Raw genomic sequence first — 27,696 nt, 5'->3', positions numbered from 1 at the left:
CGATGGAGGCGGCGGAGCCGTGCGTGGGCCGGCTGAGACGGCGGCGACGCGATGGAGCCGCGCGCGCGATGCGGAGGAGGAAAAATCATGGGGGAGGAAAGCCAGAAAAGCGAATCGCGTGCGATGGGATCTCAGCACCGTCCAATGTCCCGATCCAACGGATAATATCACGCGTGTCTGTCAGGGTTGAAGTCACCGCCACCACTACGGAATTTTAAAGTCGTAGTAGATATTCCTAAATGATCTACATATTTGTGTTCATTCATTAAGTCTATTTGTTATTTGTGCATTGGAGTAAATGGACACATTGATGCATGCATCATGTATACAAGTATTTATAACCCACATGCAATATCTTGATTTGCTATTGGCTAGTAAATAGTGGGGATGGTGTATGCATCGAGTTTGTTGTTAGAGTAAATATAGTATGAGAGAGTTATTAGCTTTTCTTGATCTTGGTATACTATGAAATATGTAGATCAATTTAAAATGGAGTGAGTATTATATACAATATTGGAGAGGTATTGGCTTTTGTTAGAGTTGATGCACTGCTTTAATGCGATGATCAATTGGGAGCTGAGGCAGTGCTTAATTAGGAACGGAGAGAAGAACCTCTGTAACTCGCCCACTCTGTTTTTTTTTTCCCTGCAGGAACATTGATAACGGCAGCCCAGGAAACAGTTCTTGCTACTCCCTCCGTTCTAAAAAAGTGTAGTTTTAGCGCTGTTCATGTCTAACGTTTGACCGTTCGTCTTATTTAAAAAAAAATATGATTAGTATTTTTATTGTTATTACATGATAAAATATGAATAGTATTTTATGTGTGACTAATTTTTTTAAAATTTTTTATAAAATTTTCAAATAAGACGGACGGTCAAAACGCTAAACGCGGATATCTATGGCTGCACTTATTTTGGGACGGAGGTAGTACAGCCTAGAGGCTAAGGCTAGAGTACAGATAACTCCCGTTTCATCACGGAACTCCCGTTTTTTTGGCGTTAGATGTACTTCCTGATCTGGTATAAATTAAAATAAGAAAATATATCTCGATCGCCAACTAAGTAGTAATTCCATTGACCTCGAAGAAGCTGATTAATCCCAAGCCCAAATTTAAATTCGAGCAAGCAGTTGACTCTAAAAACAAAAATCCTCGGAAGTCGTGGTGGTCAACTGACTTCACGTTCAGCTAGCTAAGCTGTGGTTACAGTGGAATTAATTGCTAACCCTAGCAAACGCTTTATAAGCCGAGCAGCATCCGATCGGCATGGGACAAAGTGCAATCTCAGGGTCGCGTGCGTTCTCAAGGGTGCAACACTGCCGCCATGGCGAGTCCTGTTCCTCCGAAAGGTACTTCTTTTTTTCGATATGAAGCTCTTTCTATGATCATCACGTATAGATCGAGCTAGCTAGTCTATTAGGATTATTTTCTCGTTTTCCTTACTTAAAAGAAAAAAAAAAGGAGCAGGGTGCCTTTTCATTGTAAAAGGTGAATCTCGTCCCATGCAGTATGCATGTTTACCTCCTCGCCCGCGAGGTTTGCCGAGAGGAGTTCAACTCGTTAGGCCTCCTTCAAAGGTTGAGACAACTGTTAGCTCATAGATCGTACACATCATCTAAGAGATAGAACAAGAGATAGTTTCTCTAATGAACTGTCTCTAAGGTTATCTCTTCTTGCTTTTATGGCAGCATGGGTAGTAAATGACATGGTGATAAACTACACAATATCTCTATGGTCCTTCATGTGATGCTATTCAAAAGATCTGTCGATTAAAAATGAACATCTCATCATAGTGTGAATATAGATAAATAGCACAACATCGACTTAGAGTATATTTAGCATTAAGTGCAATTCTTCCAACTCACGGTCCACTACAGCAACCAGATAACATCATAGCCATATCATGGCACTTTAGTACAATGCGGAAAAGAGCAAACTGAAGGGAAAAAAAAAGACTGCATCACGTCACACAAGTGATAGAAGAGTTCGACAACCACCAAAAGCTGGACAGCAACCAGAAGTGCTTATCCCATTCCTTGAACAAGATCACCAAAAGCTGGACCGCAGCCACAAAAACAAGTGAAAGACATCGAATCTGTTCGCCCCTGGTAGAGAGAAAAACATGTACAGTAAGTGAAAGTGATGAATACAGTCAGTCTAAAATAAAATTACAATGAAATTGTACACTAGAGCTTACATTATACTGAAATAACAGTGACTAATTATTTTGCCTAGTTTGAAACCGTTGCCAAATATGCTCAATTAAGTCATTTTTAAGCTGGCTATGGATTGGTTTGGCTCGGATAGAAGCATTTCTTTGCCGCACATCGCTGAAGCTTGGGTGATCATTACTCCCTGCATGAACTTCTGGTGGAAGAACAATTGATGTTCCTGGGGCAGCATTCAAGTCAATAGGATCTTCTGCCATTTCTCCCTCATCTTCCACTATCATGTTGTGGAGAATTACACAAGCTTGCATGATTTTTCGAAGAACTTTTTGGCTCCATGATCGTGCTGGACGATGCACGATGTTGAAGCGAGCTTGCAACACCCCAAAAGCACGCTCAATATCTTTCCGTTTCCCTTCTTGTTCCCTTGCAAATAGCTTGTGCTTGTCTAGTTAAGGAGATCTTATAGACTTTACAAAGGCTGCCCATTCCGGATAAATTCCATCAGCAAGATAATATCCCGTGTTGTATTGTGTCCCATTGACAGTAAATTGGATTTGGGGAGCTTCACATTTTATTGCTTCAATAAACAGAGGGGACTGATTGAGCACATTAATGTCATTGTTGGACCCAGGAATACCAAAGAATGCATGCCAAATATGAAGGTCATATGAAGCTACAGCCTCAAGGATAATAGTTGGATACTTTTGGTCACCTCGGGTATATTGTCCCTTCCATGCGGTTGGGCAATTTTTCCATCGCCAGTGCATGCAGTCAATGCTTCCCAACATCCGAGGGAATCCACGAGACTCTCCAACTTGGAGCAAACGCTCGAGATCCTCAGCCGTGGGGCGACGCAGGTACCTACTACTAAATACCTCGACGACACCTTCCACAAAATTTTCTAAGCACTCTAGAGCAGTACTCTGGGGAACCTTCAAGTACTCATCAAGAGTGTCAGCAGCAGTCCCATATGCAAGCATACGGATCGCTGCAGTGCACTTCTGCAATGGTGAGTGCCCAAGGCGTCCAGTACAATTTATTCTATGTGTAAAATAGGAAGACCACTTGCCTAGTTCATCCACAATGTGTAGGAACACATGCCTTCTCATCCGGAACCTTCTACGGAATGTTGCAGCAGAGTAGAGAGGATCTTTAGCAAAATAATCAGCAAATAGTTGATCATGGGCTCCTTCATGGTTCCTATTGATGTACTTCCTTGGACCACTTGTACGCCTAGATGTACCTCCTTCCAGTCTGGCCTTAATCCTTTTGTCGATCCGCCCGGCAAAAGAGTTAAGGACACTATGCTCTGCCATGAACATATCTGTAGTGTAAACCTCGGCTGGGTCTATGGAATCGTCAGACTCATCCGACATGTTTTACTGGATGGAAGGGAACAGATGAGGCAGTGTTGGACTGGATGGAAGGAACAGATGAGGAAGAATAGAATAGGAAGAATAGTACTGGATAGAAGGAACAGAGGAGGATAGTGCTGGATTGTTTTGCTAGACTGAATATAACAGAGCAATATATAGTCACATGGTATAGATTAATTTGTGGTACATTGACTAAGAATACAGATTATATTGTATGGTTATTTGTGGTACATTAACTAAGAATACAGATTACAATGTATGGTTGTTTGTGGTACATTAACTAAGAATACAGATTACAATGCATGGTTATTTGTGGTACATTGACTAATAATACAGATTACAATGCATGGTTATTTGTGATATATTGACTAAGAATACATATTACAATATATGGTCATTTGTGGAACATTGACTAAAAATAAAGTGCATGGTGATTGACAGAAAATACCTTAGATTATATCACCAAGCAGTTTCTCCCTCAACATCTTGAGACCCATCACGTGCTCAGCTTTCATCTCATCAGTCATTTGACTAGTGTCCATGCTCATCATTTTTTGATATGATTCTGTCAAGACAGCCTCTCTCCTAAGCCTTGCTACTTCAACTTTTGCATCTGAAATACGGTGTTGAGTCCCTAAAAACTCTTCATGTCGTTTGCTAGCTGCAGCTTGAACATCCATGTACTTCTTCATATCTTCACGTAAACTGTCATCATCATCCTTGCCTTTGCCTTTGCCTTTGCCATTGCGTTGTTTCTTAGCTTCATTCCTCCCTATTGGACGCTCCTTTTCTCCGATATCCTTTTGTGATAGTGTGTCACTTCCATCATCCAAGCTCCGCTTGTGTGGCTTTTCAAGCTCCTCCAAAACAGCATGCCACTTGGGTTCATCACGAAGAACCTTCCAACAGTGCAAAACTGTGAATGGACCTTCGTTAGGATAGTCATCCACATAAAACTGATTAGCAAAGTCTCTCAACTGATCATCTGAATATCCACTAGTATAAACTAATGCAGCCTTCTTCCAGGAGGCGCAGAAAAATCCCACCCATCTCTTAATCCTTTGCCATCGATCTTTGAGATGCTTTACTTCCCTTTTCCGGTTAATAGGTGTAGTGCTGTTGTATAATTCAACTACATCTCCCCAGTAGCTCTCATTCTTCTTGCCATTTCCATTGATCGGATCATTAGAGTGGTACAGCCATGCACTCACCTACATTTAGCATTATGTGTTAGTAAAGTTTCAGAATGATGGTACAAATCCCTGCAAGTTGTCTAAAATTTTACTCACCAACCGCAAGTCCTCATCTGATGCCCATGTAAGACGCTTAGCAGTCCTAACATCGTCACCATCATCTAAGTTGATGACAGGTTTGGCTTTTGACCTTGATCTAGCATGCGTAGTGCCTGAATTAGTTGTTGGTGCCATAGGTGGCATAGGTGGCCATGTTGCTAGGAACAAAACATGAGGTGGGACTAATGGCTGTTGACCAGTTTGTAACATGCTTAGGAAACCACCAGGTGGATGTATATCCATACCACTGAAATATCAGGAGCCAAAATCATGACTATGAGCGAGGAAGAAACAACACATTTCCTATCTGTGCTAAAACATTATTAATTCTACAATCTAAATAGTCTCAACAAAAAGGAATTTGCTTGTTTCCTGCAGAAACAACACACAAGCAAATTGGTTTCTTACCAATCTGAGGATACAGGGCCAAAGGAGTTGGTGTGTGGCAAAGATCCGTTCCACCACCCTGCACATCGTTGAGAGCATCATCAGCTTATTGTTCTACTCCAACATCCAGGAAGCAAGCAAGGCAGAGCCACTGCAATAACCATCAGGTTTGAATGTACGGTACAGTACCTGGTTGGCCTCCTAGAGGAGGAGCCATTGCAAAACTGGCCTGAAAGAAGGCAGACGAGGCAGCGTCGAAGCACCCAGAGGCAGTCGCAGATCCCGATGGCGGCGATGATGGCGGCCGCGGCGGCCGCGAAGCTACTTGTCGTTTGGACCGGCGGCTCATCCTGCTCTACAGCTCGTCGTCGTTGGCAAGAGGAGTGGATTCATCGTTGGGCTCGTGGAAACGGATACGTCGACGCCGACGAGGAAGATTTCACACACTGGAGAAGAAAAGAGGAGGGAGGGTGCAAGGGAAGGATTGGCGCGCGGGTGGCTGGAGGATTTGCGCGGGGGAGAGCAAATTGGCGCGCCAGGGGGTGGGGGAGCGAATTGCAGCGCGCGGGATCGGGCGGGAACGGGGTGCAGCGCGCGGGGGTGGGCGGGAGGTGCGGCGGGGCGATTTGGGGGAAGGGAGCACGGGATCTGATTTTGGCGTGGAAGAGTCGACTGCTGTCTCTTGCGCAGGCTCATACGGCATCGGTAACTGAGCGAGATAGGCGTGGGAATAGGAGATAGATGGATTGATTTTTTGTCTTCTCTTTCCTCCACATAGGATACATGATGATGTGGACATGTTATGAGATAGCTTACATGGCACCATTGGAGGAGGCCTTAGAAAGATACTGGATTTTTTACAATTTAGTCCTTTTGTAAAACTTAATTTGTAAATAAGCTCCTGAAAAACTTATCTCAGAAATAGTCCTTTTTGGGGCGCCAGAGTCGCTGGCGCTATCCTCCTGCCACCGTGGTGGGGCGGCGCTGAGGTGGCAGAGCGAGCGCGCCAGCCCCTCCGCCCCCCTCCCCCGCCATTTTTTCCACTCCTCTCTATTATTAGAGGAGAGAGATGTGCAACTTTTTTGAAAAAAAAATTAAGTTTTTTCACACTTAGGAGTACACAAGAACGAATTATAGAAAAAATAAACTCAAATAGACTAAATATGTGACTCGTAGAATTTTCCAAAGCGGGGCGCTCTCTCCATGCTTTTCGTTGTTTGGGTTTTTCTATAGTCCCCCTCCCCCCCCAAAAAAAAAGTAGATTATATTTCGAACACTCTTAGTCTTTTTTTACATCTTTTATTACCTATAAAAAAGTTCGGGTTTGTATATTTTTTTTTCATTCGGGTGTTATTTCTTAAAATAAGCGTAACTTTCTCACACGGACCTGAAATCAGGCAAATAATATATCTATGGACATCTACAGAAAAAGTTACATCCGATTCTCCCCCGCTTTGTCGGGTTTGGTGAAATTAGAACCTCCAACTTACGCTTGCAAGATTGTGTTTTCAAGGCGAGAAGTTTTTCAGTAGAGCTTTGGAAAATTCTACAGGTCATAGATTTCATCCATTTGAGTTTAACTTTTCTACGGTTGGTTCTTGTGGGCTCCTAAGTATGAAAAAATATCAAAAAAAATAAAAAAAATGCACATCTCTTTCCTCTACATTAGAGAGGAGAGGAGAGGAGAAAATGGCCGTGGGGGGGGGGGGGGGAGGGGGCAGTGCCAGAGTGGCTGGTGCATTCCCCCTGCCACCTCAGCACCGCCCCGCTATGGTGGCAGGAGGACGGCACCAGAGTCCCGTTGGACGACGGCGCCAGCGACTCTGGCGCCCCAAAAAGGACTATTTCTGGGTTAAGTTTTTTTATGGTCTATTTACGAAATAAGTTTTTCAAAATGATCAAATTGTGAAAAATCCAGACTCCTGCGGGGTTTGTCCTAGAACTACTTTTTTTTAATTATAACTCATTAACTATTTTCAAATCGTGAGTATATACCTAGATATAAGAATTTGATTCATACCTATACCTAACAACAAAACAAGTCAAATTCAGCTTTATTTTACAATCCATATTTTACATACCTAACTAATTATATGTATGGATGTTAGATACCTATAGTCAAAATATAACTAAACATGTTCAAATTTAGTTTAAACTTGTTTGAACTAGTTTGTAAAGAAGTTAATGTTCATACTTAAACATTTTTAAAATATTTCATAGTCATTTGAATTGCGTATATATTTAATTTGAATCTTGAAGCCTGGGCACCATGGAGCCCCAGTTAATTTTACTATATATATATATATATATATATATATATATATATATATATATATATATATATATATATATATATATATATATATATATATATATATATATATATATATAATCTTTGACTATCTAAAACTACGATCTTTCATGGTTAGATGGAATAAACTATATTTTCATTATCTATTTGAAAAGTAGTACTTGAGTACTCTCTCTATCTAGGACATCACCAATCTATATAGAGATGATGAGACTCATATAAATAAACTTTTCTTGTTTCAATCTACAATATATAAAGATATCAATTGGCATTAAGCTGGGACCCAAGGATAAAAGAATCAATCCAAGGGCCAACGCTTTCTCAAAAAAGAGAGAAGAAAGATGGATAAATAATATATTTTAATCCATATGGGTGTTGTTTATAGCTATAGGTAGCTCATCCTATTTTCTCTTTCTAATGCTACATTCCATAATGATAAAGGTACCCATATAGATTTATAAGGGACTACTTTTGGTTCACATTGTAGATGCTTACATACACCATATTTTTAAGGGAGTGCCCTCTGCATCCAAAAATGTAAGAAAGATAAACGAGCCAACTTGAGATTTTTTTTGGCATTATAATTACTTTTCTTAGTTCATATCTTCGAGGCAAAAATGACCCAACCTAGTGGCTGGATGAAGTTTCGAACCTTTTCTCTGATATCCATTGAAAATTGTGTGTGTTTCTGTTTGAGCCGTACTACAAGACGAAATTCTCATGTACAATTCTTGGAGAGAGGTTCGGGTTAGTTACATATCTCAATAAAATATATGATTAGTTTGACGAACATCTTGAGATTCAGGCAATTGCAGATGATATTACTAGTAAATATGTTCCACCTTGTCAACATATTTTATTATTTAAGGAGAATTACACTTACTTGTTTTCTAATACAAGTTGTTACCGGTTTTGCTATGACTTTTTCACTATGAAATTTAGACGGATACGACAAGCCAAGGCTCTGCTGGAAAAATCAATACAAAATACCACATCTAGAAGAACGATGGGGGAAGGAGAGGGCTATGCTAACAGCGGTGTCACACTGTCACCAGCAATATTGCACGATACTTTTGGGGCAAAGTTAATTAAGTGATGGAGCCAAGCAATATCGCAGGAGGTGGGGGTAGATTGTATCGCGGACATTGCGCCCGAAGTCGATTTCATTTAGTAATCATTTTGAAAACTACTCAACTATCACCAAGTAAAAACGATTTTTGCAAGCGGCCCAAATCCTTTTTCATGTGGGTGAAACAGTCGCCTACACCCAGGTATTTGCGAAAATCAACATTTTTTCATGCGGCCAGTACAACTGCAAGCGAAAACGGGATTTTTGCATGCCTGTGGTCACCTATGCTGACTGTCTGTGAAAATAATTTTAGCGAAAAAATTTCAAAAACCAAATTTGGCCAAAACCCTAGCTTCCATTCCCATCCCTCTTGAGCTCGCCGCCACCGTCACCGTCGCAGCCCACCCTCGAGCTCATCGCTCCTCCCGAGGCCAATGGAGGCGCTGCCGGATCTACTGCCCTAGAGCTCCGCCGTCGCCCCTCCTGGGGCTGAGGGCGACGCTTCTGGATCCACCACCCAAGCCCACCAAACAGGAGTGGCAGGGAGGGAGAGTGGGGAGGGGGAAGTGGGAGGGAGGAGGAGGTTGAGGAGACAGTAGGAGAGGAGAGGGGATGGGGAAGGGAGGGAGTTGATGTGTGGGGGAGAAGAGATATGAGTAGATGAGAGGATGAGGCTTTGACTTTAAATCGAAGAGTATATGGAATAGGACTTTCATGTGGGTCTCTTAAGGGCCGCATGCGAGGCCTGTCTGTGATAATTTATTTTTGTATGCCGGCCCTAAAATCGCCCTCGGGGAATGAATTTTTCATCCGAGGGAAGTTATATATTGTCGGCCAGCAACCTAGAGGGCATCTCGTCCTGAAAAAATCGATCTAGAAGACGGTCGAGGCGGAGGTCGTCGCTCTCCACCCATTGCCGAGCTCCTCCCTGACCTCGCCGAGTGCCTGTCCACCGGCCGCCGGATTAGGCTCCATTGGGCCCTTTTTTTTTCTTAATTCGTTGAATACTATAGATGCTGGTTACATAGTAAGAACCAACACATATAATCTCTATAGATGCTGGTTCTTAAACCGGTATCTATGTTGCTAGGTATTGGTGCCGTCAAATTGGTAACGGTTAGGAAACTGATATCTATGACCGGTTATTGACCGGCACCAATAAAGGTTATGTAGTAGTGTATATACCTCATACATTTCGTGGAAAATTATAATTAAAAAATATATTCATGATGAAAAGTCTAGTGTGTTCGCAACAATGTACGCGTTTAGATCTAAGTTAGGGTGGACTAGATGCTCAACATCATTTCCTATAAACTTAGCACGATATTCCCATGGGCTAGCGCGTCTGCATGCGAAAATGACACGGTCACCTATATTGACCGCATGGAAAAGAAATCGACGAAAAAATCTCCTAAACAAAAATTCGGTCGAAACCCTAGCTCCCCAAGGCGCCGTCGTCGTCCTTGCCGTAGTCCGTCACTGCCGTCATCACCACATTAGCCGTTAAAGAGGGCTGCGGGCCAGGGGTGGCGGATCCACCCCTCCCGATGGTGGTGCCGCTGGATCCGCTACCCTCGAGCTCCATCGTCGCCGCTCACCACCATCGTCATCATCGTTGACATCATCCTCATCGTTCGAAGCCACCAGCCGATCCTCGCGCAGGGCGGGGCGCAGAGGTGGAGGGGGTGCCGGATCTGCCCATCTCGTCACCACTGTTTGATCCGCCCATCCCATGGCTGCAGCTGATGGGGGTCAGAGAGGCGGCATGATCCATGCAGGAGGGGGAGGGGGCACACATATCTTCCCCTCCCGTCGTCGCCACCAGTGGATCCATGCGTGTGGGGTACGTAGCGGCGGCCGCATCCGCGTGGGAGGGGGAGGGGGTGCCAGATCCGCCCCTTCCTTCATCGCCGCCGGCAGGATCCCTCTTGCCCAAACCCACCACCGTTTCCGCTCTCACCTCACCCACCGCTACCATCACCCTCTTGCGCAGCCACAATCGCCCACGCCCTCGCTTGTCGCTGCCACCAGATCCCGCCACCAACGTCGCCCGAGACGGAGCCCGACGTTGGGAAGAGAAGGGAGAGGAATGGAGGAGTGGGGGAGATCGCAGTGGGTGTGAGGAGTGGGGAGAGTGAAGTAGTAGAGTGAACGGGAGAGGACTTAGTGGGAGAGAGAGAGTTGGGAAAAAAGAGTGGGAAGAGGGTATTTTCACATGCGAGGCACTTAACAAGCCCGAATGTAAAAGTAGCCTTATTTTCGCATGTGGGGAGCAGACTCGTCTGAGAAAATTAATTTTTGAATGCAGTTCTTAAACCGTGCATGGGGATTCAATTTTTTGCAAATGGGAGCAGTTATGTTCCATCTACAATTTGAAAATATTCTCGTCCAGAAAAATTAATTCTCTGGTAGTGGTAGTTAAGTTCACTACAAGGAAATGAACCTTTAATTTTGTAATGGTCCATTCATAAGAGGCATTTTTTTATAAAAAACAAAATCTGTAGAAATATTTCTACTTCTCCACCGGCCGCATGCAAAACTTGAATTTCCCCTTCTCTCTCTTAAATTTTCTTGAGTAAATTGCACCCACAGTGCAACAACTTGGTAGGTGGGTACAACTTGGTGCAATAACTTAAAAAATAAGCGTTCTAGTGCAACAACTTGGCAGGAATGTGCAATTTAATATAAGAACTTTATAAGTGATCGTATAAATATAACAACTTGCAAGGTAGGTACGATTTTGATATAATAAATGAAGATGTTATGTGACAACTTAATTATTTAGATCAATTTTTTATATAAATTCAAATTTTGAAGTACTTATTTTGACAATATACTAGCGTGGATTTATATAAACATATTTATATTTTTATCCTAATTTAACTGGATGTAGACATTATTTCGGTTGATATTTCAGAAGGTGAAGAAAACAAAAAATTCTTAAAGGTAATTGGATGTAAATTGTATGTGCAATATAATTCTTAAAGATTAAATTTAATATAATAAGTGGTAATATATGTAGGATTAATGTGTATTGGTATATTGACATCATGAAAAAACTAACCTAGCATATGCTTAGCCAAGATGATGCACAAAATACTAAATTGTCAAGTTCCTGTACAAGAACGCACCCACTTATCAAGTTGTTGAACTCGAACGTTCAATTTTTAAGTTCTTGCACTATATTGCACTCACCTGCTAAGTTGTTGTACCGTAGGTGCAGTTTACTCAATTTTCTTTAAATTATATGTATCTGGCTCATCTTTTCCGCATCTCTTATCTTTCTCTCATTTATCTTGGACTACGCTTCCAGTTGGGCCAGGGAGTCAGGTCACAGGGTATCAAGCGGCAGAAACACCGCAGGCTCCAGCCGGGGAGACTCCAAATGTTGCAGCCGAAGAAGCATCACGTGTCCCTGCTGTTCAGACAGTTGAAACAGGTCCTCTTCTATGCTTCTGCATTTGTTTATACTACCTCCGTCCGTATAAATTGCAATTTTTATTCTAAGCTTTATCTAAAAAAATATAATTCTAATCACGTTGGACCTAGCAAATTGATTAATCTAAATATATTCTTATGGTCTTCCAGCCTTCTATCCCACAATCTTCCTTTAATCTAAAAATGTTTCCTTAATTGTCTTAAGCTTCCTTTTAATCAATTATATATATAGAATATGTGCATATATTGTGTTCATTAAATAAGGTGATTGTGGTTATTTTACAATCCTACTATTTTGTTCTAAATTAATTAGAAGTGCAATTTATATGAGATGGAGGCAGTACTGATTTAACCATTTAATGTGGTTTTTTTTCAAGTATAGTTGTTTACAATTTTGCCACGATGAACTTCGATCCCTAATAAATTAATTAAAGTCATCCATTGGCTTCTGCCATTTCACAGCCTTGACTTTATTTAAAATCTATTAGGGATCCAAACTAATTAAAGTCATCATTTCACAGCCTTGACTTTAATTAAAATCTACTCCCTCCGTTTCACAATGTAAGTCATTCTAGCATTTTCCACATTCATATTGATGTTAATGAATCTAGACAGAGGGAGTAATAGGGATATAAAGTAATTAAAGTCATCCATTGGCTTCTCATTATTGTTTTTACATATTACCCCCATGAATTTCTTAATATTACATAACAACTAAATCTAAGTAGATAGTCACATATAAAAACTCACATAAAAATTAAATTAAGGTAAGTATTATCTATAACAATAAGATGGGTAATATGTGTATTTCATGAAAAATATGTTTTTACTTATGTTAGGGTATATTATAATTTTTTTTCCTTTTATTTATCCATAGCAATGCATGGGCATTTAGCTAATAAAGTATAATGTAAATAAAATTACCAAAGTGAAATTATTGGTCAAGCTGTGTTGTAAAGTGGATCTTAAATAATAAAAAATAATCCAAACTGTAATTTGCTCAATTTGTTTCTGATTATAGCTTTTATGTACGTGGTCTGCAGGGCCTCTCACCAGAAACAATGCAACAGGAGCACCCAATACGTGTCCCTGTAACTGTAAGCACAGATACATCATACATCCCTCTATATAAGCGCCTTTGCTAATATTATTAGTTTTCTTGAGAACGTAATTACAGTGTCTATCTTTTAAATAATAGTTGAATATCCGTGCGCTGCAAGAGAAATTAAATAAAACCACCGTACACCTGAAAGCTCAAAAAATGAAAACAATTTATTCATATATATATAATCTCTGGGGTATATTTTTCATTTTGTACCTCACTTTTTTTTTTTCATTTGGTACCTCACTTTTGTACCTCATTTTGTACCTCACTTTAAAATACATTTTTTCTTGATTGACGGGATTGAAAGTACATAAACCTATCTCACTGTTTGGAAATATTAGCGGTGGTGGAAGAAGAGGTATAATGTTTTCTACGCACATGTTGGGAGAACTAACAGGAAAAAAAAATTAACGTTTTCTACGCACATGTTTTTCAAGGTATAATGTTTTTTAAAAAAGTAAAAATTACTTAAAAAAATCATATTAATCTAGTTTTCAAGTTTAAAATAATTAATACTAAATTAATCATAATCTAATACCTTAACTTATTTTGTGTACCTTCTCAATTTCTTTTTCTCCCTTCTCTCAAACACAATCAGCAAAGACATACCAGTGCGATTTCTCCACATCTAGCTATTACCAATTGGAAAAAAAAAACAAAGTGCTGTATGGTGATTACTTAATTAATAGTTCACATATACGATTGATTCTAATTTAAGAATGCAACATACACACATTTCAAGATTCAACTTCAAAAACATTTGACTAACCATTAGTATAATATAAATTAAATTTTATTTGCTAATAATAATATCATTGGATTGATATTTCAATATACTTTCATATGGATATAATTTTGTTGCTATATACTTTATAGTATATGAGAAATTATAAGACAAATTCAGCTTAGTTTTGGAAATTGTGCAAGTTTGACCAAACCTTACATTATACTTCCTCCGTTTCACAATATATGTCATTTTAGCACTTTCCATATTCATATTGATGTTAATGAATCTAGACATATATATATGTCTAGATTCATTAACATCAATATAAATGTAGGAAATACTAGAATGACTTACATTGTGAAATGGAAGGAGTAGAATTGAGGGAGTATCTTCCGATCGAACATAAAATTTGAGTGTACTCAAAGTGCACGGTAAGTAACAAATATGAGATAAAATTGAAAAACAATCAGCATGCTTCTAATATTCCTCACCTATACGTAAAATTTCACATCCAGATCATTCGCTAGTAATACATAAAGAGTAGTAAAAACGAGATAATTATAATGATCTTTTTCTCTTCTTGAGAGCTCCTAAACAACAATGATTTAAAGTTTAAATTCTAAATATAGTGTAATAATGGCACATGTATCTACTTGCCATTATGTCTTTGTTTTGTATGGACATTTATTAGCTTGTGTTTCCTTTAGCTTTGCTAGTGTGTTTTTTACTACCTGTTTTTGTGTGCTAGTTTGTGTAATAACTAGGTGACATGACGTGGCATGGTTGCATGTTAAGCTTTAGAGTTAGTGGGTTGTAACTTTATAGGAAGTATAGATTAGCTGTCGCTCTTTGAGCAAAGGCCGGAATTTTATTCCATTATAAAAAAAATGTATCTAGCTACTTGCCACAAGTGCCACCAGTCCACCACAGCACACCACACACAAAACTCACTAAGTCAAATTTTCAAATATCCCGGCAAAATTTTCCCTGCATCTAAGGACATCCATTACACTCGGTTAATGAGAATTAATACGTACTAGGGCTCCTTTAAAATGTGAGAATTTGAAAATGCAGAAAAACACAAGATTAATTAGGATATCACGCTTCACTAAATCCCACCGGAAGTGAATCCAGAATTTGCAAAAATAATTTTTGTTGGTAGCACTATAGAAAAACATAGGAAATCGAAAGCCAACAAGAGAAAACATGAAGTCTTGCCTCTTGAAAATTTTCCTTGAAAATTCCTATGAAATGAGCTATTCTATAGGAATTTTGAAGCATTTTGTGAACCTCAATCCTTTTATTCCAAAGGATCATGTAGGAATTTTTCCAAAGAATTTCAATCCTTCGAAATTCCTCCACAATTCCTTTGTTCCAAATAAGCCCTAAAACACCATCCTTGAACGTGATACCATAAATAGTTTGTTGCAAATAACCCAAATTAAATCTGATAGGCGAAGAATGGTGTAAACTCATTGTGAAGCTAATTTTAACTTAAACGTGTAACAGTGGAGGTAAAAGGACGGTACATTAATTCCGCTCACACATAGGGTGATCCAAAATATTCAACAAGTATAATATCGGACAATAACAGCATATATATACATCAAATAGAAAAGCCATTTTTTTCTTTCTTTCAAATAAGTACAAGGTTTCAAGAAATATTAGTCTCCATCCTGAACAAATATGAATGTAATTTTAACATTTACCGGTAAATTAAAATGAGAAACAAATTAACGTCAACTCTACTCAAGAGTGGAGGTCCAAATTACACTGCATGTGCTTGAATTTTTTAATTAAGTAGAATAAAGTGTTGTAATTAATATCTGGTAATATAAAATATATACCTAGGGCTGATTTTATCTAGGGAAGGATTTGTAAAGAACCTCTCATGTGCCAAACAAAGAAAAAAAAATACAAATACCTTTATACAGAGCTTAGCAAGAGGTTGCCGTGGTCGTCGACTTGGCTTATCGGGAGTTGCTTGGCCTGTATTAACTTGTGTTAGGCCTTGTTTAGATAAAAAAATTTGGCCAAAAATGTCATATTACATGTGGGAATACATCCATGGTGCATTAAATGTGGGAAAAAATCAATTGCAAAGTTTGCATGTAAATTGCGAGAAGAATCTTTTGAGCCTAATTACGCCATGATTTGACAATGTGATGCTACAGTAAACATTTGCTAATGATAGATTAATTAGGCTTAATAAATTCACTTCGCAGTTTACACGCGGAATCTGTAATTCGTTTTGTTATTAGTCTACGTTTAATACTTTAAAGAGAAAATCCCTTGTATACACATGAAAACTCGTCCAATCCCTTCCATACCCCTGAATTTTACTTGGTCCCCTCTATACCCCTGAATTTTCACTTTTATCCTTTACATGCCCCTCTCGTTAGGTTTCCGTTTTATATGTGACTTAATCTGTGTGTTGCCTTGTCAGTATTTTTAAAAAATACTAAAATGCCCCTGGCAACCTTAGCAAACCAGATCGAATCCCTTCTCTTCTCCCCTATCCTCTCCACACGAAGCGCGCCGCCGGCCTCCAATCGCGCACGCCGCCATCCCATCGCCTCCCTTCGCGCTCGCCACCGGCCACCGGCCACCGCCCTCCTGTCGCTCGCGCCGCCGACCACGCCCCTCCCGTTGCGGGCGCCGCCGGCCACCGCCCTCCCATCGCGTCCACGGCCCTCCGTCGCGGGCGTCGCTGGCTACCATCCTCCCTTCGCGCGCGCCGCCATCCCATAGCTGTCCCGTCACGGCTGCGAGTCACCTTCCCATCGGGCCTGCGGCTCCGCAACTGCTCGGCTACAACGAGCTCCCTCACGGCGCTAGCTCAAGGTCCCATCCCCATCGACCGAACTCTAGCATCGGCAGGAGCCACCATCAGAGGCTGCTACTGCTGCTCCTGTTGGAGCTAGATGTCCCATCTCAGAACCGAGCTCTCGGTGGTGGCGGCAATGGTGGCTCCCGTCGGAGCCCGAGGTTCCTCTCCTCGGCGGTGGCTGGCGGTTCCCAATCTTCCATCCCCTGAGCCCTGTTGCTTGCTGATAGGCTTTTATCTTCTCTTCCTCTTCTTCGTTAGGCTTGCTTCTGCACAGTTGCGTATGGAAATGAGATTATGGTGTATTTATGCTCCTGTTCTGGAGGGTCCTGATGCTCTTGTATGGATGATCCTGACATATGGAATTATGGTGTATGGATATGCTCCTGTTCTGGATGGTACTTATGTATAGAATTGTGGTCAGGCTGCTCCTGTTCTTGATGTATGGTCCTGATGTGTTTTTTTTTAATGATGCTTTAGATGTCATGCAATTGTATTTCTCAGAACCACAAAATGATCCATTACTCCACATCTATTTTTTTTTCAAAATTTATCTTTACATGTGCACTAATTGTTTAAGTTTCATAAAATACACATGTTAGAACTCAACAATTTTTTGAATCGTTTTTCAAGCTAGCTGTCGCTCCTTCATCCTCAAGGGCATTATGGACATTTTCAACCAAACCTAACAGTGAAATGATGGAAACCTAACGGGAGGGGTATGTAAGGGATCAAAGTGAAAATTCGGAGGTACAAGAGAGAACGAGCAAAATTCGAGGGTATGGAAAGGATTCAGTAAGATTTCATGTGCACACAAGGGATTTTCTCTACTTTAAATGTGCGTCCATATACTTCAAAAACTTTACACCCAAAGAACTAAACACACCTTTAGATGGAGTAAAATCCATCACCGGTCCCTAAACTTGTACCGCTGATGTACTTTACTCTTATATATCCACAGATGATGGACTTTACTCTTATATATCCACAGGTTCCCTTTATACTTGTAGGAGTTGTCTTGTAATGTATATGTCATGATATTGATCAAGTAGAACTTTGGTAACTTACCATGTAAGTTTTAATTAATACTCAATAATTAATCACACACTAACCGCTCACTGCTTGTTTTTAAATCGGTAATGGACCGTAGGCAGTGAGCCGGTTGCAGAACCAACAGTGAGTCAATGCCTTGGACCGACAGTAATACTCATTTCAAGCAAAAAAAAGAAGAAAAGAAAAGAAGAACCACACACATAGATCCATACGTACACACTTGCAAATCAGCACATCCTCCATTCAAACACATTTGCAGTATAAGTATATAAAAGTGAACACTGAAACCGCTTCAAACACTCCTCAAAATGGACTTAGGCAGCTTTCGAGAGGGTGAGAGAGTGAGTTCGTTTGTTTCGTTTTCCGCGCGCACGTTTCCCAAACTACTAAACAGTGTGTTTTTTGCAAAAAATTTTTATAGGAAAGTTGCTTTAAAAAATCATATTAATCCATTTTTGAAATTTAAAATAGTTAATACTCAGCTCATTTTGCGTATCTTCCTAATCTCCTCAATCTCCTTCTCCTCAAACACACCCTTAATGGACATAATTAAGTAGGGACGTTCAAAATCAACGTCCAAAAATAAAAACCCATATATTAAAATCAGGCACATGTTAGTATAGATGGCCATAAGGCCTGTCCGGCATGGCCCGGCCCAGATATGGGCTAGGCACGGCCTAAGGCCATCGGGCCGGCACGGTATGGTCGGCACTTCGGGACGTGCCGTGCCAGCCCACGTGCTGCACCTCAAGCTCAGGCACAGCCCACCAGTAGTCGGGCCGTGGCGTGATGACCCGAAGGCACGGGCGACCTATCGTGACTTCTTTAAAATAAGTCTATTTTCCCTCTCTCTTTTGGTTGTTATATATATATATATATATATATATATATATATATATATATATATATATATATATATAAATATATATATATAATCCACTTTTCTCCTTTTTCATTTCAATAGAAAGAAAAGGGAAGTTTTCTAGTGTTAGCAATGTGTGTTTTAAGATAGAATCCTTTGAGGAGAATAATCGAAACTGGATCCAAAAAAAGCATGAATAGATTTTTTGAAAAAGATTGGAAAAAAGTAAGTAGAATTAGATTTAAGATAAAAGAAAGTTAGTTTTAGTAAGAAACGTGGATGAATACTTGCTATTTTCTCGATTTTAGATCGTATTTTTTGGCAGCATGGCCAAGCGGTAAGGCAGGGGACTGCAAATCCTTTATCCCCAGTTCAAATCTGGGTACCGCCTGATCAATAAAATACTTAGGCTTATAGTACTTATCCAAATCGACAAATTTGCACCCCGCATAAGTTGGGGCAAGAGAATAACGAGGCTTGGCGATACTGGATTTTGAGAACCCACCGTTCTTTACTTAAACTGGGGTTTGTTTTAGCAGTAGTGGCCCAAACCGATACCAATAGGGATGAGATAGCGTTTCCTTATATATATATATAAATAAATAAATAAATAAATATATATATATATATATATATATATATATATATATATATATATATATATATATATATATATATATATATATATAGCTAAAATAAGTCTTTACGCCCCTACTCTTTAGGCCATGCCATATAATACGTCTATTTTTTTTCCTATACTTTGTGCTATGTCTTACATATGGTTGAAAATAAATCTGTTTTACATCTCAAAACTTCGTGCCGGGCCGTGCCAGCCCAGCATGCTAAATCTGTTTTGCATCCCTGAACTTCGTGCCGGGCCGTGCCGGCCCAACATGCCGAGGTAGCAGCCTAAACACAGCAGTGCTATTGGGCCGGGCCAGCACGGGCACAACCCAAGTCGGGCCGTGCCGTGCCTAGGCCGGGCCAAATCACAAGGCCTAGCTTGGGCTGGGCCATCGGGTCTCGGGCCATGCATATGGCCATCTATTCCTGTTAGCCTATCTGCTGCACCTGCAGCTTGCCCCGTTACTCGCTAGCTAAGCCCACCACCAGCATCGTCGCACGTCTTCCCCAACTCATGATCATTGGGTTGTCAACACCGAGTTGTTGCCTGTTGTCATTGCAGTACGTAGTCACCGAACTGCACATGAGGATAGATATAGGGTTGGAGCAAGAGAGAATGGAGGCGCGCTACATGTTCCAGTAAAAAGAAAAATGTAATAGAAGGGAAGCGATTAAGTAAAATTATATTGGAGGGGGTAAAATTAAAGGGATTCACTATTTTCAGTGTATATGTATGGAATTTTGTTTACTAAAATAATATACTCGACTGATGTAGTGATGTGACAGGTGAATTTTGCCCCAGGGAAATTAAGATGTTGCAGGGGGAAGTTAATGAGTTGAAGAAAGAGTTCAAGGTATATGTTCTATATATGTTTTTCTCTTAGGGGCTATATTTTTCTCCTGCTATTTTTTAATGAATAAGCACATTCTCGTGCCGGTATCATTTATAAATACTTCAAGTTTACAACATGAATTCTATTGAATTTGAAATGGATGTCATAGGAATTAATTGTAGTATGAGATTCACAACTCGAACAGAAATGGGAAATCTTCCTCAGACGTGTAAATTTAATTTCAGTATTTTAACCTAATTTTATTTATGCCACTGTTTTGACTTTTTTCCCCTTTGGTCCCGTTGCTACATAGGAATACTTAATTTCATTTTTTTTCCCAGCTATCATTTTTTTCACAAAACCACAGTAATGTCCGGATATCATTTTCTCACGAAGCCACATTAATGTCGATGGCTGTTTTTCCTCCCCTATTTAACTAATTAATTAAGGGTGTGGCAGAAGTGTGTGTATAGCTTCACCATCATATGAAAGTGTCAATGTTTTACGCACCCATCACTCAAAAACGTTCGACAAGATAGGATAGTAAATTACGTAGGGCATAACATTATCACAAGGCGTCGCAAGTCGAAAAATGCTTTAGGAGAAGAGACGGAAGAGAAGCCAGCAAAGGCGGCGCAACTGCGCTGGGAGAAATATTCCGAAAAGGGGAATTTAACTAGGCATGAAAATGGAGCAGATAGTTTCCATCCGCTACAGAGAAAAACGAATACATTTATCTTTCAAAGGGGATAATTCTCGGATAGATTGGATATGGATACGAATACAAATATTTTCTCCCAAACACGAATACCAACGTTTTCATTCCCACATTTAACTACTTGTCACTCTTAAATTTTATGTTTAATTATTTGTCATCCTTGTGTCAACAACATATGAACCCTTATATATCTATGACATATGAACATATATATATATATGTGATAAATCATTGATTACCACATCTAAAAACTAGCTTGTGCGGAATGCCAAGGTAGGCTGGTTGTTTGACCCACTCATGCTCTGATCCATCAATCTTTGTGGGTGGAAAATGTACACCGAAGGTCATTTAATTTATCTTGTCACCGAATTATAAAACCATCCCTCAACATAAAAATCAGATACAATGCATCCTCCAACTTTCAAAACCAGTGGAAAGGAGATCCCTCTGTGGTATTTTATCCCCGGCTTTCGATGACATGACGCCTATGTGGCTCATTTTACTAGGTCTTTATCCCACGTGGCGCTTGAGTGACAGTTTCATATGGAAAGAATAATTTAAAAATAAAAAAGGGGTGGGACCCACTGGTAAGGCCCCTTCTTCCTATTCTCTCTTCTTCCTCACTCTTAGGCAGGGAGAGAGGGCAGCGGAGGGAGATAGCCGGCCTGCGCATGGTAGCCGCCGATGAGCGCCGCTGCTGCCTTTCCACGACCATCATGGCTACTGCGCATGCCCCGGGGAGTGGCCCCCATCCCAGCGCCCAAGATGGCTCCACTACCCGTTCCCTCGGTGAGGTCCTCGGCCACCATCCCGAGTCGGCCGCCACCCTACCCATCGCCTTGGCGCTGTATGTCCCCTATGGCGTCTCCTCCAGCCCCGCCCACTGAGGTCCCCGCCGCCAATGCTCCCTCTGTCCTCACCCCGTCCGTGCGCTTCATGGTAGCGACGGGGGATTCGTAGAGTAGAGGGACTAGGACCGGGAGCACTGCCGCGATGACAACTCCGCACACCACCCAGCCCTATCCCCGCCGCCGCCGCCGCACTACGATGACTCGCCCCCTGCTAGCCCTATCCCTGCCGCCCCCGCTCCACCGCCGTCGCCGTCCGCCGATGCCCTCCTCCTCGCATGTGGCCTCTGCCCCGCCGGCCTCCTCTCCCGTCTCGTCCCGCCGGCCTTCTCCCCACCCGGCACAGTGCCCTGCTCCTGCGTTGTCGCTGCCGCCACCGTGTCGCTTGTCGCCAGCCACTAGACCTTCTCCTCTCCCTCCCCGCCCCGCCGACCTCCTCCCGACCCGTCGGCCGGCCTGTAGAGGAGAAACGCCAGCCTCCTCCCCACTCGGGCGGTGGCATACTCCTGCGTTGCTTGTCGCCAGCCACCGGACCTCTCCTATCCCTCCTCGCCCCGCCGACCGGCCTACAAAGGGGAAAAGTGAGAGATAAAGAGAGGAGAGGAAGGGAAAGGAGGGGAAAGAGAGAGGGTGATGACGTGGAATATTGACATGTGGGGCCTATGTGGGTCCTACGCTGACTCAGCCGCCATGTCGGATAAAACCAAGGTCAAAACCACTGAACGACTTAAAATGGTTTTATAAGTTGAGGGATATTATATATCTGGTAAACTATGACAAGTTGATATTGTAAACTATAACATGTAGTTGGGGGACGATTTTGTAACTTGATGACAAGTTGAGGGATCTTCGGTGTCCTTTTTCCTTTGTGGGTTAACCCATAAGTTTTCGGCCTCATGTTTTATGGGCTGGATCGATGGATTAACTAGGTTGTGTCCTAGCGTAGACACGGGCACACGGCTCTGGTAACACACTTGTTTGCACCCAGGATAGGTTGCTCTGTCTTTGTGCAACCAATTCAAAACTGTTATCCAAGCAAAAAAAAAAAAAGAACAATGATGTCATGATTAATTTAGACTTATCTTATCGCTGAATTTTAATTTGCTTTAAATTTGAAGTCCTTAATTACCACCATAATTTTTTCAGAAGGATTCTGACCACCCTAAGGGGCTGTTTGGATGACTTCTATAGTTTACCACAAAATATTTGGCAAAGTGTGGCATGCTACACATTGTATAGCTAAGAATTTGTTGGCTACAATTGTGGCAAGTTATAGCAAAAAAGAATCACTAATGACAAGTGGACCAGCTTGTAAAAAATTGTAGCATAACTCACTTGTGGCATAAACCAAACACTAGACTTAATTGATCAAACTTGATTGTCACAACTTTAGCAAAGGTTGTCACTCAACCAAACAGCCCCTTAGCCTCCCCCACCCACTTGATAGTTTGTTTGTTCATATGTTATTTTAGGTGTGATTAGTTTCTTTCCTCCTCATTAGTTGGAGGCTAAGGTTAGTGTGGTGTGTTTAAGCTGTTTTTTATGAAAAGGCTATTTGGCGCAGCAATATCGGCATTCGGCTGTGCACATGTACACGTGTGCGTGTCGGTGGCCATGTGGACTATACCAATTAATTTACTGTCATTGATTGGTAAATTTGAGTAAACTCTTTAACAAAATGTTTAATTTTAATTTTAAAAAACTGAGTAAAACTTTCAACTCAAAAATTAAAACTTTTAACTTAAAATAAAACTTTTAACTCAAAATTTGAAACTTTCAACTTAAATTTCAAAACATTTAACTCAATTTATTTTTTAAAAAAATATATGTGAAGTCTTGTTATAGTTCCTTTCCATATACCATTAGTAGTATTTCCTACATTTTCGAAGTTTCTTTTCTTAGGATATATATGTAAACCTATCCTTGTCCTTAGTTCTGATGAGAAACTAACTAACCTTGCATGGTTCGATCAGGACATGGCAAAAGAACAGCCAGCCAACCTTGGGAAGTTTATGACAACCTTCATGGAGCTCATAAGGCTCATGATACAGCAGTTGAACCAGCAACAACAGGGAAATGATGCTCAGGCAGCCAACAATGACACAATGAGTATGTTTCTTCATAATTCAGACATACCATGCTTTTTTTTTTTTAATTCTGCATCATTTTTCTGGTTTTGCTACTTAGCATCGGCTGCCTATAAGGCACTTCAGATGTACCTCTTGTTCGTTCTTTTTTTTAAAAAAAAAAAAAAACACTTACCACTTGTTAGTTTAGACACCGGGCTTCGAGTTGAGCATCCAAACCGGTTGTCGTGGGGTAAAGATTTTGATAGAAGGGGTTGAGTTTCTACCTGATCTGGTTATGCTAGATAAATCCTAGCTTGATGTTGTCTTTGCTATGGATTAATTGGTCACACAAAAACAGGGCAGTTTTGAATTTAATTACGGTCATGGATCCATAACTCTTAGCCTGAAATTTGAAGGGATAGTTTTTTTTTTTTAGGGATAGTAAATTGAAAGTGTGTGTATAGAGAAGTTTAAATCAACAATACACACAGATGGGAGTAGTGTTCAGTTGCATCACATGGAAGCTAGCTAATTGGAAGCGAGACTTGTCGTCAGTTAGTATCTACTCCCTCCGTTTCACGATATAAGTCATTCTAGCATTTTCCACATTCATATTGATGTTAATGAATCTAGACATATATATCTATCTAGATTTATTAACATCAAAATAAATATGGGAAATACTAGAATGACTTACATCGTGAAACGGAGGAAGTAGGTGTCTTTCGTGACTTTTAGCAGAATGACGCCTGAACAGGACACTATGAAGGAAACATATTCTATACAACTTTTTCCCAGTTCAACAATTTATCATTGATATTATTTTTTAAATGATACACCAACAAGTTTATCAATTGTTCTACATGTTTTTCTAAAAGTGCCCAAAATACCCTTAAATAGATACAAGGTTAACAATTAATTTATCCTCTTGAAAGTTTTTAAAAATGATTTTTATGTAGCGTCTTTATACAACAAGAAAATTTTTATAGAAATTTCAAATTTTTGGGGTATTTTTACTTTCTAAAAGAATATTTTGTGTGGAATTTGAGAGAGAAATTGCTTACGCAAAAATAATGGCATAAAAATATTTTTTTTAGGATATAAAAGATGATTTACACTAAAAACAACAACACAAAAGTTATTGTACATAGCAGATAACAGATAAGTTTATTTTTAAAATAGGAATAAAAAATCTTGAAACTTATTGGTAGACTTCCACATTATGGAAAAATCATACATTTCTGAAACTTCTGATTGGATAAATCTTTCGTTAACCTTTATGTTATGAATATTTTGGGTATTTTGAAAAAAGTCCTAGCCAAATAACATATTTTAGAGCAATTGGTAAACTTACTATTATATTATAGAAATAGTTAATATCAATAACAAATTGCTGAACTGAGACAAATTATTGGTGTAAAAGTACATTTTGTCTAAGCTTAACGTATTTCCAATAGAACGTACCGTATGCCTGACTAATGATCCTGTTGAAATGAAGAAGCAAATTAACTGCAAGGGAAAGGTAGTGTTATACTCGGCTTCAATTTTTCAATTTCGGTAGTTCTATCGGGATGCACCAATACAACCGAAATTTCCTACGGTTATTTTGATCCGAAATAATTTAATTTTTTCAATAAAATTTGGTCAAATTCGAATATTTTTTTGTCAAATTCACAAAAGTTTGAGAAAATCCAAAAATTTCGAGTTAAATTATTTGTATTGGGGAGGGGGGAGGAGGTCTGATAGAACCGAAATTTTGAAAACTGATTATACCATAGTTCATCACCATAAGGAGCACAATACCTGCGGAAAAGAAAGATGGAACAAAAAGAGAATCTATGTAGACTATAGAGCTTTGAACGACCACGTGGCTATGAAGAATAAGAGCAAGTTCAATAGTATAGTCAACTACTGGCTCCAATTTATATATAGCCAATCTAATAGCTCATTCATACAATAGTTATAACCTACACTATTAATACCTAGTCCCACCTGTCATAGACACACTGCGTCTTGGAGTCCGTGCTACAGCTGGCTACAAATCTGTAGCCCGCTGCTCTTCTCTCTCCTGATTTATCTTCTTAAAATATGTTTGCAGCTGGCTTATAGCCTGCTATTGTACCTGCTCTAAGTACGCCTTGCCTCGGATTAATTATTTGTCTGTGGATATCATCAACTTTATATCTGGCCAGAGAACATTCTGAAGACCACCTTCTCTACTCGTTGGGGCTCTATGTGTATAAAACGATGTCATTTGGATTAACAAATGGACTTGCCATTTTGATGGATATGATGCTCTCCCAAATTACAAGAATGATAAGAGCATGAGCAGCACTTTAGATTAATGTAAGGTCATTTGAGAGAGCATCAGCTCTATGCCAATATTAAGCAAGTGTGGGTTTTGGATAAAGCAAGTGGAATTCCTTCAACATATCATCTCAGCTTCTGGAGTTGCAATTGATCTTAAGAAAATTAAGATAGTGCTTGTCGACTGTCATCGGGCCTCAGACCAACAGGATCCGGTGAACCCGGTGTTCGGTGGCAGGGGCTCATGACTCCATTCTTGCTCATGCTCTGATCATTCCCTTACTTTAGGTATTCTAGAAAATATATTTTTCGGTGTTCTAGAAAGTATTCACAAAACATACTTCTTTCATTTTGGATTTTCTCTAAATTCAATCTACAGAAGGTTGTATATATTGGTCTCAAACTCTGATTCAACTCGTTCTTTTCCTAATTCTTTTCAAATTGAGCTCTACCTCCTTAGTTATTTATTTATTTATTTGAGTTGGTTTTCTAGCCTATTTAGTTTGTTTTGTTATATACTCATGTAGATATCCCTGCCGAGGAGGTCACTACTGGAGGAGAACTTCCTCTTGAAAAACGCATGGAGATCGAGTAAGGCAAGTGTAGCCTTGAACGTAACATACTGATTCTTGTTTTTAAATTATTCTGTATTTAAATTGGCTGTATTTTTTAATTTAGGGAACTGTATATATGCTTAGCCTGCTCAATCCTTTTTTACAAGTGAAATATTAATTAGCCTCTCTATAATATACTCATCACAGTTTTCATACAAACGATATTGATGTGTGCTATTTCTTTGGTGGCATATGTTGCATCATATAATTATCAACGGGTGGAAAAATATTTTAGACTAGAGCAATGATGGATTTGTGTGGACCTTTATAGAGCTTAAATCTATTTGAATACATAGCAGTGTCACCGTTATAGATATATTCGGTGATTTCACATGATCAGGGTAGATTCGTAAAAGTTTTCCTTTTCTGAGAGAGTACTGTAGGCAGGATAAAATAATCAATATAGTTTTGTGGTCCTATGACAAAAGAACAGTTCTGATCCTATGTGACGTTAAACTCTCCTGATTACAAATTAATGTTGTCTAAATTTCATTTTAATCTATTTACTGTATTTCTACTATAAGTGTTTTGGCGCAAAACAACCCCTATATCACTCCTTTATTAGCCTTGCATACTATAGAGCTGTTCACTTTGTCACCACTATCAACCTTGCAACAAGCTAAACATATACTTGCCAATGACATCTTACCAAACTTTGGTAATTCTAAAAAATTCTACCAAATTTTTGTAAGGCTTTAAACTAAACGCATTCAACATGCCAAAATTTTGTAACGCCAAAATTCAAATTTTGGTAGGGTTGAAAATGACCAATTATTTTGTTAATTGTTTTGCTAATTATTTTGTGTACTCATTTCTGTCATTGCTTCACTAGCAGAAGTTCGAAAGGAATATCCGGATGGAGGATCGAGTTGAGTACGCATTAGATGCCCCAGTTGACCGCATGTGGCAAGTTGATGAAGCCCCACAATATTATTTCTATTGCCTATGTTGTTTGGCTAGCTGTGTATGCCCAATAATAATAAACCTAGTAATCAGATCCCAACTTTGTTTCTATTTGTTTGCTACTTATTTATATAATTGAAATTTGGCTATGATATTATCATTCG

General features: G+C 39.9%; 1 protein-coding gene and 1 pseudogene across 1 annotated transcript; one reads left to right on the top strand and one right to left on the bottom strand.

The window, feature by feature from the left end:
• Positions 1-1,272: 1,272 nt before the first annotated feature.
• LOC107279140 (uncharacterized) lies at positions 1,273-27,696 on the top strand. Its single transcript, XM_015758378.3, has 7 exons — positions 1,273-1,347; positions 11,918-12,043; positions 13,086-13,139; positions 20,027-20,094; positions 23,613-23,748; positions 26,543-26,611; positions 27,465-27,696. The coding sequence occupies exons 1-6, from the start codon at positions 1,323-1,325 to the stop codon at positions 26,608-26,610; spliced, it is 477 nt and encodes a 158-aa protein (XP_015613864.1). The 5' UTR covers positions 1,273-1,322; the 3' UTR covers position 26,611; positions 27,465-27,696.
• LOC112936608 (protein ANTAGONIST OF LIKE HETEROCHROMATIN PROTEIN 1-like) lies at positions 2,217-3,545 on the bottom strand (annotated as a pseudogene).

This window comes from Oryza sativa, chromosome 10 (genome assembly GCF_034140825.1).
Source record: "Oryza sativa Japonica Group chromosome 10, ASM3414082v1".
In the NCBI taxonomy this organism is placed as follows: domain Eukaryota; kingdom Viridiplantae; phylum Streptophyta; class Magnoliopsida; order Poales; family Poaceae; genus Oryza; species Oryza sativa.
This window is presented reverse-complemented; position numbering and strand designations above follow the sequence as displayed.

What these genes read in the sequence shown, in the direction of transcription:
- LOC107279140 (XM_015758378.3), top strand. Translation starts at nt 1,323, where the DNA reads ATGGCGAGTCCTGTTCCTCCGAAAG. An exon ending in GAGTCCTGTTCCTCCGAAAG is followed by an intron (nt 1,348 to 11,917) that starts GTACTTCTTTTT and finishes CTACGCTTCCAG; the next exon opens with TTGGGCCAGGGAGTCAGGTC. An exon ending in TGTTCAGACAGTTGAAACAG is followed by an intron (nt 12,044 to 13,085) that starts GTCCTCTTCTAT and finishes CGTGGTCTGCAG; the next exon opens with GGCCTCTCACCAGAAACAAT.